The sequence below is a fragment of the Lepisosteus platostomus genome, chromosome 20, assembly GCF_059453375.1.
Source record: "Lepisosteus platostomus isolate fLepPlt1 chromosome 20, fLepPlt1.hap1, whole genome shotgun sequence".
Classification (NCBI taxonomy): Eukaryota; Metazoa; Chordata; class Actinopteri; order Semionotiformes; family Lepisosteidae; genus Lepisosteus; species Lepisosteus platostomus.
In genome coordinates this window covers 9,002,834-9,017,031 of record NC_142630.1, presented here as the reverse complement: position 1 = coordinate 9,017,031, position 14,198 = coordinate 9,002,834, and the positions used below count along the sequence as shown (strand labels likewise).

General features: G+C 39.1%; 1 protein-coding gene across 3 annotated transcripts; it reads left to right on the top strand.

The window, feature by feature from the left end:
* The first annotated feature begins 64 nt into the window (after nucleotides 1-64).
* pdp2 (putative pyruvate dehydrogenase phosphatase isoenzyme 2) lies at nucleotides 65-12,515 on the top strand. Of its 3 annotated transcripts, none has more exons than XM_088613789.1 (2): nucleotides 65-211; nucleotides 9,427-12,515. In XM_088613789.1, the coding sequence occupies exons 1-2, from the start codon at nucleotides 170-172 to the stop codon at nucleotides 11,113-11,115; spliced, it is 1,731 nt and encodes a 576-aa protein (XP_088469915.1). In that variant the 5' UTR covers nucleotides 65-169; the 3' UTR covers nucleotides 11,116-12,515. The 3 variants fall into 3 exon arrangements, with proteins under 3 accessions (XP_088469915.1, XP_088469916.1, XP_088469917.1); XM_088613790.1 differs by lacking the exon at nucleotides 65-211 and adding an exon at nucleotides 6,556-7,396; XM_088613791.1 differs by lacking the exon at nucleotides 65-211 and adding an exon at nucleotides 7,420-8,545.
* Nucleotides 12,516-14,198: the final 1,683 nt, after the last annotated feature.

Genomic DNA, 14,198 nt, shown 5'->3' with positions numbered 1-14,198 from the left:
TGGCTGCAAAGGATCAAATAAAGGTTAATTCCACTCCGACAAAATAGGAAGGAGAAACGCATAGTTTTGGCTGTTAACCAAAAACACTTAATCCGGAAAAGGCTCAACAAATATATGGAGGAAATGTGTCAGCGATGTTTTCTTGCTCCTCTTGTTTTAAAGTAGTCAGATGTTAAGCATTCAAGAAGACGAGGGGAAAATCCGTTTGCAGGTAATTTCATTTTATCTTATAAGGAGCTGAACTGAAACAAACTAGAGCACCCTATGGGATTTAAGACTACTGACTTGGGTAAACACAGAAGAATAAAAATTCTGCTGTGTGGTACTTTTGTTGCATTTCACCTGCTGAAAGGCAGGGTAGAAAATTCAAAGGTACAGTACTTTGAAGCAGAAAATGAGAAGTGTATGCGCGTTGAATGGTCAGTATAGGGTTGTGAAGGTAAGCGCGCAGCCTCACAGTTATGGGTCCTGGCTTCGATTCAAGCTCCTGGGCAAATTTTCATGTTCTCTCTACGGTTGTGCAGGTGCTCCGCTTCCCTGCCACAGAGCAAGGACTCTTCTTGATACTGTATCGGACTTTGCACTAAACCCTTACTGCAAATAGGTGGATGTCGGTTAAATGTTGATGGCGCCATCTTGTGGTGGACTGAGGACAAAGGTTACGAAATTTAGGATTGACGTTTTAAACGCCTTGATACAGTCATTCAGTTCGTGGTTTTCTAAACTAAACCGGGGGTAAAACGATAACCAATAATTGACAACCATGCAGGATAAGAAACACTGTAATTGCCAGTTTAATCAGAGATTAAAAAACTTAAAATATCATGAAAAAACAAAACGTGAATATTTAATAAACTGCCAACTTCTAAGCTTCCCACTGTTGTTACACGTGGGTTGTATACTGATATACAACAAGAAGGTCCATTGGACCTTAGCAAATATTTTAAACATATTGTATATCAATCCATCCATTTTCTAGCTGCTTCTTCAAAATGAGGGTCATGCAGGAGTCAGTGCCTGTCCAGACGCAAGGCAGAATGCACCCTGTACATGCCAAAGAGCACACACAGAAACAGACACACACAGGCCAATTCACCTACCAGTATGTCTTTGAACTGGGGGAGGAAAGCCACAAGAACAAAGCAAAGAACCGACAAACTCCACACAGCTTTTGCCTCAGGTTGGGAATTGAACCCAGGCCCAGTACCGAGAGGCAGTAATGTTAACCACTACACCACTGTGCTTGCCTGTTGTATATCATTCCACTCATATGCTTCCTGGTAAACGCCTTGCGAGGGTACAAAACATCCAAGTCATAGTGGTATAACCTCACTGAGCATTATCACAGCCCTGATTTGCATACATATCGACTTGATCTGCTCCAAGGTAGTCTGCTGTAGGATAATCCAGCGCTCTTCTTGTGCAGCTGTATCTAACTTAAGCAGTCGAAGCTGTCTGTTGTTGATGGCGTTAGTAAGGTGGTCTCATGGGTGATTTTCTGCTTTATTTATTCTATGTCATCTGTTTCTCCTTCCACATCTCCCCTCATCCAGGGGTGTAAGCTGTTAAGTACCCAAGTGAGCTTAAGCAGAAGGAAATAAATATTCATTGTTGGGGTGTTTGATTACTTGATGTACATCATTTCCAGCTGTGTCTGTTCATCATACACCAGTTGCCTATTAAGAGCTTTGCAAAAAGGGAGCAAATTCTTAGCAAGTTGAGAGGTGATAGTATAATGTTGCAAATATTATACTTTTTCTTTTTTGAAGTCAAGGACTAAGTGGAGGAGGAATTTTAAACAAGAAAACAGATCACTTGCCTCTGTTAGCACTAGTGCTTAATTGCCCAGTTAGAATGAAAATCAGCAGACAAAAGGGTCTTTCAAGCCCGCAGTTAAGAACCACTACATTATTGGACTCGGTTTCTCAAATTCTCACCACTGTAAACCCAGAACAGGGTGGTCTTGCATTGTCCTGCTGGATCAGCCATTTCTGGCTTGCAGAAATGGGAGAGCTGTTGTTTTAAGGCCTTCATCAAAGTGTCCTTGCAAGGCAATAAGGTTTTCGTCAATCTGCACCAAAGGCGTGCCACTGTTAAAGGACATTCCTCTCCCGATCATCACATATCACATGTCCACTGCCTGACACTCGCCATGAAGTCTCCACACCCATTCTCATCATTCATCAGTTCTGTCAGGGGCTTTCACTGGTAAAGAAAACACACCAAAACTCTCCACCACCACCTCCTCAGGCCCGTAAAAGATGGCAATTTCATCTTTCTGCGAACCCTGTTTTGCCTTAGAATTCAGATTCATTTTCATGCAGACAGCGTGGAACTTCATGAGCTGTAGCCATTACAGTCTGCAAATTAATATGAAGTTGGATCAGACAGATGTGACAGTCCTGGGCTGATATGACTGCTCTTTCCCTGGACTAGATTGCTAATTGTTGAAGCAGAACATCTCAATATCTGGGTCCAGTTCTCAAACACAGGCCACCTTCAATTATGCCTGTATCAGCTTTGTTACTGCATTGGGGAATAATCCTATATTTTTCTGTTCTTGCCTTCATTAAAATAATTTCTTTTGAATGGCTGTTTAAAAATATTATTAATCAGTTTGTGTGGGCAATTTTAACACAACTTAAATACAATAGTGAACCTTGTATGTTTCTGAAATCACCAGACTTAGCTCACTATTTTGTTATCCCATGGAACAATGCTACTCAAACAATTGATAATCCTGTATTCTCACTGCTTATTTTATAAATAACATTATATGTGTGCCCAGTGTGCGTTTATGTCAACCTTACCTTACCTATTGTATGTTTGCTACAGTACAGATGTACAATATGTATATATACATACAACAGTATTTTGTTTATAAATGTGTCCGGTAACTTTCCTCACCAAAATCAGAGAATAACCCCAGGCCACAAAGGGAAACTCCATTTCTCACAGACGCCTGGGCCCAGTTAAAAAAGGCCTGGCACTCTCTCATATTTTTTTGACTGAATCAGTCCTGTGGTGTATGGGATGTGCTGCCTGTGCTGTATGTCCTGTTCTGTCACAGAAACATGACAAAAACAGAGCTCTGAGAGGGAAGAACATAGTCTGGCTCTGTGTTTGTTTCTGTGACTGATGCCTGGCTGCTTTAGACTTTGACCCCAACTCAGTTGAACTGGGCTGGGGAATGAGGAACAACAGCTACAAATTTACTACTTGCTCAAGTTAGGTTTTAATTTAGTCAGTTACAAACAGAAATACAATCAATTTTAGGTGATCATTTACTACTGTAGGAATTGATTTTTGAAACCCTTACTACATAAACTCCAACTACTGTTTGTACTTGTGTTCAAATGATTTCTTATCTAATAATTTGAAGTATCTGTAATGAACATTGTATTTTTTCTTTATTAATTAGTTCTACTATTCTAATTAATTATTAATTATCACTACTAGTTAAAGTCTTTTTGTTTCCCATTAATTACAATGTGAAAATACTTGCAAAATGGGTGAAAATTGTATGCATTGTATTAAATTGGCAGGAATATAAAGAGAGCCAGTTGATGTGAGATGAGACTCACATTGACTCCAGTCACGTACCTATGTACTCAATATTACATTGATCTGGCCTGTCTGTGAGAATTTTTCATTCAGTCTGAAGTTTATGGGTTGAAACTCAATTCGTAAAGTATTTCTTTTTCTTCAGCATTCAAAGGGGGAAAGCTATAGATATACGTGGCAAGTTCTTTACCAAACAAATACCAGGAAATGGTCCTTTATATTATTTATATATATTGAAGCTATATTAAAGAATACTTAAAGGTATGCTCTATGTAAGGTACATAGTAACATAATGTCTGATTGAACAAGATGCTGTATTTAAAAAGATAAAAAGTATTAGAGATCCTCTATGTGTCCATGAACACTGTCATAATAAGGACGATTTTCAGTTTTCAAGCACAATTTCAAGCACAAGGTTTTAAAATTTCAAATACAGGCCCACATTGCATTACTGTTATTTTGATTGCATATTTGCATTAAAGAAACTTCCTATTTCTCTAAATAAAAGGTCATCCATAAATGTAAACCCTAAAATAATAAAATTCATGAAGCCTGCCTTTATAACATGTTGTTCATTAATTCAGAATATTAGCCTTATAATGTTGTTTTGAAACTATGGAGGGTAAAAAAGAATAATAATTTCACATGTAGGGGTTTCAGGGAGCGACAGCAAAGGTTGATGTATACACTAGGTAGTGGAAAGGTATCAACAATCAACTGAAGTCTTATCTGCTCTCATTCTATTGATTACCTGACAGGTCTATTGATTGTAGTGGTGGGTGTCTTTTGATCCCTTAAAGAAAGAACCTAAGGCATAGGTCTGGGTATTACATAATGTGTACAAAGTTGTTTAAATGAGAAATAATAATTTTATTAACAGAACAACATGATTTTTAAAAGAAAAGTGTAGTTCTAAATATGAGAATGAAAGTATAAAGGAAAAAAAAACAGAAATTAGAATTATGTGATCCTTTAAGAACAAATGAAATTTAAAATGCAGTGAGTCTCCCTCTTTAACCCAGAGCTACAGTATACTTCCTTAGTCATTACCATAACAGTATAATTATGTGTAATTCTATTTTATACATGGTACAACTTTTAAATTTCTGGTTACAGAAATTATCCATTATCCAATTATACAGAATTATCCCAAAACAGAGGAGTAGACCTAGAGACAAACAATATCAGTAGAGTAACAAGTAATAGGTTTATTCCTTGCTGAAAAAAGAAGAAAGAAAACAGAAAACTGTGGAGCCTTCTTCAGGTGTTTTCAGCATGGAATAAACCTATTACTTGTTTCTTTGCAGACTACGCATGCTGACTCAGCTACCCACCTGAACTATATCAGTAGAGTGTTTGTTTCTGTCATTCAACCTCTATTAAAGTTTTGACAGAAAAATAAAACTTCTGAAAACTACCGTGTCTAGTACGATCAAATGACAAATATGCAAGAGGACAGATTTCTGATGAATCCAAAATCACTTCTGAAAAGTGGGTTCTCCGTTTGTGCACCTTGGCAGCAGTAATTCAAGTTGAAATAATGCTTTGGATATTCAGTATTACATTTTGGAAGCAAGAGGAAGTCATTGCAATTACTAAGCATATTTAAACAGTGTTTTCATAGTTATTACATAACAATGCACTTATGTTAAAAAAATTACTTATCTCACAAAACCATACACATGAAATTTTAGAAACCCCTACTTTATAGTGAAGTCTGTCCAAGAAATTGTTGTTACATACAGTTTTGCCTTTGGCGAGAAAACAGATATGACATTTCACTATGTGAAAGTTGGTTGTATGAAAATGTCTTTCTCCAGTATCTCACTTGCTTTAAGCCACAACTGACTGCTTCAATATGTATGTTGTGGGATAATATGTACAAATAATTTACTTTTTGCAGCATCTATTGCACAAAGCATACCATTTTTTAAACAACCAGTTTGAACGTTACATCAGATGCATGTTCTTTTAGATCGAAATTTGTAAATAATGAAATTAGATTGCACTTCACAAGAAGTGAACATATTTATTAATTGACTTCCTAGATAAATTTTATGGGTGGCATGGTGGTGGAATGGTTAGCATTACTGCCATGGGGCTGGAGTCCTGGGTTTGATTCTGGAGTGGGGTGCTACCTATGAAGTGTTTGTACTGTATGTTCTCCCCATGTAAAGATATAGCTTCAAATGAAGAGAATGAGAATGTTCTTCCTTTCATTTATTTGCAGTGACACCATTTCCTTCTAGTACCAAGTATGCTCAATATTTAAATGCTGTATTTAGGATGTATGCTGTATTTAGAAATGCTGTATTTAGGATTTATGCAAAATGTTTCATGTGACTCATGGCTATAACAATTCTTATGTGGTGAAAAACACAACATTAAAATAACATTAATTGTTACACAACATTTTTGTTACGCACCAATAACATGGGCCTGTTCTGTATTTGAAGGTGCTGGAATTATCAATAAGTGGAGCTTTTGAAATGTATGTAATCCAAGTACTATCTTTTTTTAATTACTACAATAAATAAAACACCTTTGGAACCACTGACTTTCCCGAGAAGGACGCTGTATCAGGAATGAACTATGTACAAAATTAGGAAATGTAAAAATATTGTTTATCTGCCTTGTTTCCTGGAAACAACAGGCATCAATCTCAAATTGCTTACCATGCATTTATTGTGTTGTGAATATTCCTAACTGGAAAGTTCCATTCAGCCATTAATCCAAGGCTCATTGGTTTCCCTGCTAACAAAAATCTACCTGTAAAGATGTCCCTCAGACAGTAGCCCATGGGACTTTGTGTACTCTCTCTCTCTTTGAAAGATTTACAACTGTTCACATGACCCCATTATCACCATAACAAGAGTTGCACAACAACAGTGAATGTACTCAGTCCACTCAGCTGCCTTAAAAGTACACACGGTCCTAGCACATAATTTAATTAATGTTAAGTGTGTTTGCGAAAAAAAGGTGATGCTTCAGTAGTTCATGGATAGTGATGATGTAGTTGGCAGCTATATTGTTTTTCTGCAGGCAGTCAGAAATAACAATATTCTGTAAATTCAATCATTTAATGGCACTCTCTTCTCTAACATCATTGGTGCTGAAATTGTAGGTGGATCACAGTTTTAAGGGCTGAATCAGACTGATATAATTAATGGCTAAAGTCCGCTCAAGATATTTCAGCAATGATTCACGGAGACATCCAATACCTTCGAGACAAGATGTAATCAGGAGAAAAATAAAGAACAAAGAAAAGTTTGGACATCCAGGGCACAATAAATGAGACCGCTGGACAAACATGATGCTCTCTGGGTGATCTTGACATTGTCAGAGGTGCCTTGTATATGTGCGCTGTTGTGATACAGCTGCCTCTGTGTTATGTGTTGGTTGGTGAGACAGCAGCTTCCATCATAGTAAAAAGAGAGTGCTGTGGTTAGTAAAGAGCAGTGCGGACAAGAAGGCTGTATAGATTCATGTTTGTCCACCTGGCAGGTCTGAAATGGCTGGTGGGTCTGGTGGGTGAAGCTTCATCTTGTAACACAGAGGCAGTGAGTTGTCCTTGGAATACAAAGGATGGAATGGAAAGACATGCGGAATGCCATCCCAGGTGCAGGAGGTCCTCACAGGACGGATATTCCGAGGGATGAGTTGGGCTCCGGTGGGGGCAGTGAGAGGAAAACTCCCCGTCAATGCAAACAGACACTTCAAGGGCTTTGTCTTTAACGCCTGTCTCGTAGCTCATTGGAGGAACTGTGAAAATTGATGAGAGCTTTGACTATGCTTGGGTTGGAAAGAGATGGAAGCTGTAAAGGAGATAATTGTGGGTTTTTAATACAGAGGATTTCTGTGTATGTATATATTCACAAACATAAATTCACACTGTTAATATCTGGTATGTGGCTGAGTGGATTAATATGAACTACTTAATACTGAAAATACTACTTTATACTTAATACTACTTCTCGAAAGCTGAAAAAATCTCTATGTTGAAGCAAGGGGAATACCTTCTGTACTGGGTTCAGTTCAGTAACAAATCCTAGAGCTCAGAAAGTGGGGGCTTATTTAATATCATGCACTATTTAAAAAAAAGTAGATGCACAGTATGTGTAGAGTAAGGGAAAGGAATGGAAAAGTGAGAATCTGTTCACACAGTATTCCACAAAGAATATTAAAGTTGTGGAAGACGCTGTAAAAGACAATTATTGTAATTATTGGTTATTTCTGATTTCTGACAGATTTACACGTATACTGCACACTCGTCGTTTTGGAGACTTATTTACATGGCATTTACAAATAGTGTGTTATGATGTGGGAACGGTATATATGTAGAACACATTGCTTTCAAAGACTTCACCTCGCATCTTTAAATACATTTCACGCTGCAACCAATTATTATGTTTGGAAAGACTACAACTCAATAGCCCTAAGCGAGGTTCAGTATTCAATATTCTTCAAGTAATATGTTCTAGAGAGAAAAAATATTTTTAAACGTAGATGACTAACTTAAATATGAGACTCCTAATGACTTCGAGCCTGGGATATACAGTAGTATTGCCACTTTCACAGGGCTACTCGAGGGTTTTTCGCTCGCTGCCAAGAGTATTTAATCTTGCTTTCCTACGGACAAAGAGCTCAAACAATGCAAACAACACAAAATGGTATTTGTCCTCCACAGCACCCAGCAAAAACCGAGAACCCGTTGCACCGGTCGGTGGCAACCAGTGGCGTCTTACAAAAGTCACGTGTGGGGTGATTTCGGACATGATGGGTCGAAGCAATGAATTAGAAAGGCTCCGTCTGACAATCGGAGCACACCAATCACAGATGACAATCTCAGAAAGACGAATATGGTGTCGCCCAATCACAGGAAAAGGCAAAGGGGTGGTCCTTTTCAATATAGTGGCGTGCACTAGAGAGGAAGTGGGAGAATTGGCTGGGGATGGAGTTGCTTTTCGGCGGTCTGTGATAGGTAAGGGTAGTTAAATATGCTGTGTTTCGCTGGCCTTTCATACAAATATTACATTTGCAAAATGCATCTTATTTAAAACAGCAATGTTAAATTATAGTTTGGTATTTGGAGCGCAGTGTGCCAAGTTGTTTCTTATGTTTGTTTTTTTCGTGTGCTTAGATTCAACCATTTTTTTTTCGTTATTATAAGAAGGCTTTATTGCAACAGCTGAATAATGTTTTCGTTTTCTACTTTGCCGTTAGTAAATGAAAGAACCGCGCTTAGTCGAAATAAATTGCTTCCGTAAACTAAGCAACCCAACAACTGTAATCGTTACATAAAGGTTACGATTAATTATATAATCTTGTTTGTACATTTAACCATTGCTACTGCTGTTTTGCACTGTTTTGCTTGTTATGTAGGACTCCAATGTTCTTGAATGTGTTTTGAGATCTCTGTTGAAAGGCCTGCATGCTATCACAGTATTGTTTTTCTTTTTTTTGTGTAGGGATTTTAGTTTTTAAAACTGTCTGGCTGCGTTAAAGTACTACATCCAAATGAATTACTTGAAAGTGCAATTTAAAACATTGACTATAGGTGGCATTTCCAACAAACACATTTTAAATCAAGTTGTTAATATGTGGAGGAAAAATCATACATCAGAAAGTATTACAGGTACACAATCCAGGGTCAAGCAAAAGCATTAGAGCCCTTGGTAGCAAACTGAAGCTTTAATACCAGACAGCCTAGAGAGTATCCAGCTGCTGTCCTTTTAATCTGATAGACATGGCTCAAATACTGCATGCAAACGAAACAGAAATCTTGTATACATCTGTTAATGTGTCTGGGTTAGAGATTTGTGTAAATTATTTTAGAGATTTTTTTCTTCTTCTTCTTCTTAGGTTGGTTGGGGTATAGGTATAAACGTAGCTGTGAGAAAGGATACATTAAGAAAAATTCTTGGCCTGCTGCACCCCGTCACAGGGACAGAGATGTCAAATAGTGTGTCCTGCTGGATCCTGCAGTGTGTTAAGAGTCGTGCCGTCTACCTCCGTGGTCAGCGCAGACTGTGTTCCACATGTTGCTGCCCAGACCACACTGCAGGCAGATGGAGAAGAAGAAGCCTGCTGAGCTGCTTCTCGCAGAAGGACTCCAAACATGGCATCTTCAACTCGCGCCGTGCCGTCCGGAACTCGTCCACCCAGGAGGTGCTTCAGTTCCAGCTCTCTCCGGTGCAGATCAACAACGTCCTCCGAGCCAACGAACAGTCTGCCCGAATCCCCGAATTTGATGGGAAGGGTGTCAGCTCAGTGCTCAGATTTGAAAGTAACCAGCTTCCCGCCAACTCTCCCATTGAAGACCGCCGTAGTGCCGCCACCTGCCTGCAGACCAAGGGAATGATGTTTGGGGTCTTTGACGGCCACGGCGGTTACTCCTGCGCACAAGCGGTAAGCGAGCGGCTCCTGTACTACATTGCTGTGGCCCTCATGTCGGAGAAGGACCTCCAGGAGATCGAGAGCGCTATGGAGAACCTGAAGCCAGTACTGCCCATTCTACAGTGGTACAAGCACCCCAATGATCATAATTACAGGGATTCTGCTTCTCTCTACGTAGACCACCTCAGGGTCTTCTGGCAAGAGCTTCTAAGTAATGATCATGGTGAGGGCCTTGGCACAAAAGATGCCTTGGAGTATGCCTTCAAGAGGCTGGACTCGGATATTTCCCTGGAAGCGCAGGTGCCACTGGACAATGACCTGATGAAGAACACTGCCATCCAGGTGGCGTTTGCTGGCTCCACTGCCTGTGTGGCTCACGTGGACGCTGAAGGCATACATGTGGCCAATACAGGGGACAGTCGTGCCGTCCTGGGGGTCCAAGAGGAAGATGGAAGCTGGTCTTCCCTCCCGCTTTCCTACGATCACAACGCCCTCAACGAAGCCGAGCTAGCGCGGGTGAGATTGCAGCACCCCAAGTCGGAAGAGAACTCTGTGGTGATGGATGACAGGCTACTAGGTCTCCTGATGCCTTTCAGGGCTTTTGGGGACGTCCGGTTCAAATGGAGTAAAGATCTTCAGGAGAGCATCTTGGAAAATGGCTATGATCTGGAATCCCTCAATATCTACCATTACACACCGCCTAATTATCTCACACCTCCGTACTTGGAAGTGACACCGGAGGTCCTGTACCACCGATTGAGGCCCAAAGACAAATTTCTCATCTTGGCCTCCGACGGCCTGTGGGACATGATGAGTAGCGATGAAGCGGTGAAGCTGGTGGCTGAGCACTTAACGGGGGTCCAGTTCCAGGAGCGGGTGGCAGTCGGTGACCGGCAGATAAACCTGGGGCAGATGCAGAGCCTGCTGCTGAAACGCAGGGCCAAGGCCGTCCCCTCGCTCGATCTCAACGCTGCCACGCGCCTCATCCGCCATGCCGTCGGCACCAATGAGTACGGGGAAATGGACCAGGAGCGGCTGGCAACCATTCTGAGCCTGCCCGAAGACCTGGCCAGAATGTACAGGGACGACATCACCGTTACGGTCGTTTACTTTAACTCCGACCTCTTCAAGCGGCACGAGGGTCACGGCAGCTGAGCTTCTCCTGGGTCATTTTTGCTGGCTGTCCGATAGATGGGAATTCCCTAGATTTAATGGGGCCTGTAGTAACAAGATGTCTTTGTTTTTACTTGGTTTTGGGAGATTGGGTGTTTGTCATAGGTGGTCCTGAGATTCTTGCCTGTCATAATTTTACAGTTATTTTTTTTTTTTACTCCTGCAGTGTTACCTGTGCAGTTTTCTATTAACGGTCTTCAGGCCTCATTTCCAGAAGGTAGACTGTACCTTGACTGTGTCCAGCATTCAAAGAAGTGGAAATATAAGAAGGACACTAGACATCCCTTCCAGTGCCTGGTGTTAAGGTCAGTTTGATAATTCTCTGTCCTGATGGTTTTCCTTTTTATATTTTTATTACATTGCAGTATAGGTGGAGGAATATTTCAGAACAAATTGTGGCACACCACCTGTATCCCATGTTTTTAATGTAATATAGTCTCTGTCTTAAAGAAGGACCAGGTGACTTATAAAGCCTCCTTATACAGGGCTGTTGGCAGCTGGCAAAGACATCTGCTGAAAAAGAACCTTTCTCCCGAAAGTGTGTCTGAACCAAATAAAACCCAAACGCCAGTTGTATGCTACACAGTGCACCCCATTAAAATTTAACTGTGAAGAGATTTAAACTGCTGCAAATAATATTTAATATTAACCCGAGCGATAAAAAATCTTAAAGAGCAGTGCCCTGATTATGTATTGTATAGCTATGCTACTTTGTCACTATATACAGTATAATGCCAAACTTGCACATTGCCAGTTTTTACCTCTTGAATGTTTTTAGCTTTCTGACATGCTACATTGCATGCCAAATTCCATATAATGTGTACCCTACTGTAGAAGAGGAGTGGGTGTCTCTTGGACAGTTTTGCACCAAACCTATAGCAGTTGCTCTTCATGTCAACTGGTTTTACCACCATCAAAAGTGTGTGCCCCCATCAGGGGGGAAATACAAAGATGAAGTGTTTGTATAGCTTTCATTTGTGTTGTGTCAAGATTTTAAGTATTTTTTATGAATAATTTTAAATTTGTTAGAACTTACCTAAATGGGCAATACTTCATTCAGAAATCTAAAATATCTGGTACTTGTGTGTTATTCAGATATTTCTGCATAAACATGTTTTTCTTTCTTTCTTATCTATTACTATTCTTTTGCACTGTATTAAACCCATTGGCATAATTAAAAAGATAATTAAAACAGGGGATGTTGTGTTGGATATAAGATTAAAAGTTTCATTTGGTGTACTAACCTTAGGTTTTGCCCTTTTAAAATGTTTTTTTTTATCAAATGTTTTACTATTCCTTAGCCTTTTCAGATGTCTTGTACATCTCTGTGAATTGTAACTGTTTTACTTCTGTGTAACTAAGTAAAGATATTTTTCAAACTATGCTGTCTTTCTCATTGTTTTGAAACAATGCACATTGCTTTGAAAATAGATATTGCACATTTTTAATTAATTTCCATATTTGATTAGACTTTGTATTATAGAAACAAAGGTTAACATGCATGAGATGCAATTAGAATATTTGTATAGGGCAGTTTAGTTGCCAAACTCTTACACCAAACTCATAATGAATTTTAAGAATGTTAAATGTTATAGTGAACCTTAAATCCAATAGTTATCATTTTTAACACATTCTTAATGCTTAACTAGAATAAAATAGACATTCCTATCTTATTTGTTCAAAGTGCATTGCAATGTATGTGTTAAATTAAATCTTGAGCTTAAATATTAAGCTTAACATTTGTCTTCTGACCTAATAAATGCAGGTATTATCTTTCTATTTTTCTCAGTTTGGGGATAATGGGGTACAAGCCTAGGGCAAAGCTAGCAATCTAATGACCTTCCTTCACAGTAGCAAAAAAGCGAAGTGAAAATGTGAGTACTGTATTGTAAATGATCATTAATTGAGGCGGTCGTTCAAGAATTTCTGGACTAAACAATTTTGAAGCACATTTAGTTAAAATATTACCCACAAGAGGGCAGCCTTTTCCAATACATATGGGAAAGTCGCAATCACATTCATTAATACCTATTTTGAAAAGAAGCTTATTTCAAGATATCTATGCAACAGGAATACGAAATAGCATGTTACAAGACTTTATAATTTACCGTCTACAATGACCAATTTTTGCAAGCTCTAATGTTTGTTAAACCAAAACACTTAAAATCTCCCAAAATAAACGGACAAAGACATGTAATCTTAATTTCTGTTAATGATTTCAAATCACTTTAACTGGAGATAAAACTATTCTACCCCAGTCCTTGTCCTAACCCAGAGAACTACTTTGTCGGCTGTTTTTTGATGTCTTAATTGATTTTGCTTAGACTTTTGCTTTACTGGCTTCTGAGCTCAGTTACCAGTTGCAAAAATATCCTGCTTAAAGCATCAAAGCAACGTCTGCATCCTTCGATTGCTTTCTGTTTAAACTTCTCTTCATAGGTGATCATTTTAAGATGAATAGACATCGGCGAAAAAGACCATGTATTGCACTGTGAGCAACGTCCATATATCCAGATACTTACATTCCAGATAGGAAAGTTTGGGAAGAGTGTTAAAACTCGGAAATAGACGCATACAGTATTATAAGTGCCTTATAAGAATGTCCAAAAATGACACCAATTAAGATTTTGTCCCCCATGACCCCAGGGCCAGTAATGATAACCGCTGATAAATTAAGGTATACAGTAGGTTAAAAACATAAAACTTAACTGATAGAAGGAAGGTGCGATATAACAATATATTCAGCAGCTGGGGGGAACTGGTACAGCTCTGTAGATCTCGAGATGACCATTTTACTAGGATAATGTGTAATTGTTAAAATGTAATTGGGGGTGGAGGTTCATTGTAAAATTGCACACAAGAGTTCAGTCAAGTACCTATTGAAGTGACACCTGCACAAAATCACTCATCATTTATCACTTCTGGATTTGTATTTTCTTTTGTCTTACAAGCACTAATCCGTTCAGTAACTCTACAAATTCCCAACAATAAAAAGCTCAAATCTGAATCTGTCCATTTTCACGATAAGATACTGAAGGAAGTTAGTAAATGTGGTTAGTCGTAGT

Coding starts and splice junctions, on each gene's coding strand:
- pdp2 (XM_088613789.1), top strand. CDS start 170: ATGTTAAGCATTCAAGAAGACGAGGGGAAAATCCGTTTGCAG. Junction 212..9,426: donor AGGGGAAAATCCGTTTGCAG/GTAATTTCATTT, acceptor TCTTCTTCTTAG/GTTGGTTGGGGTATAGGTAT.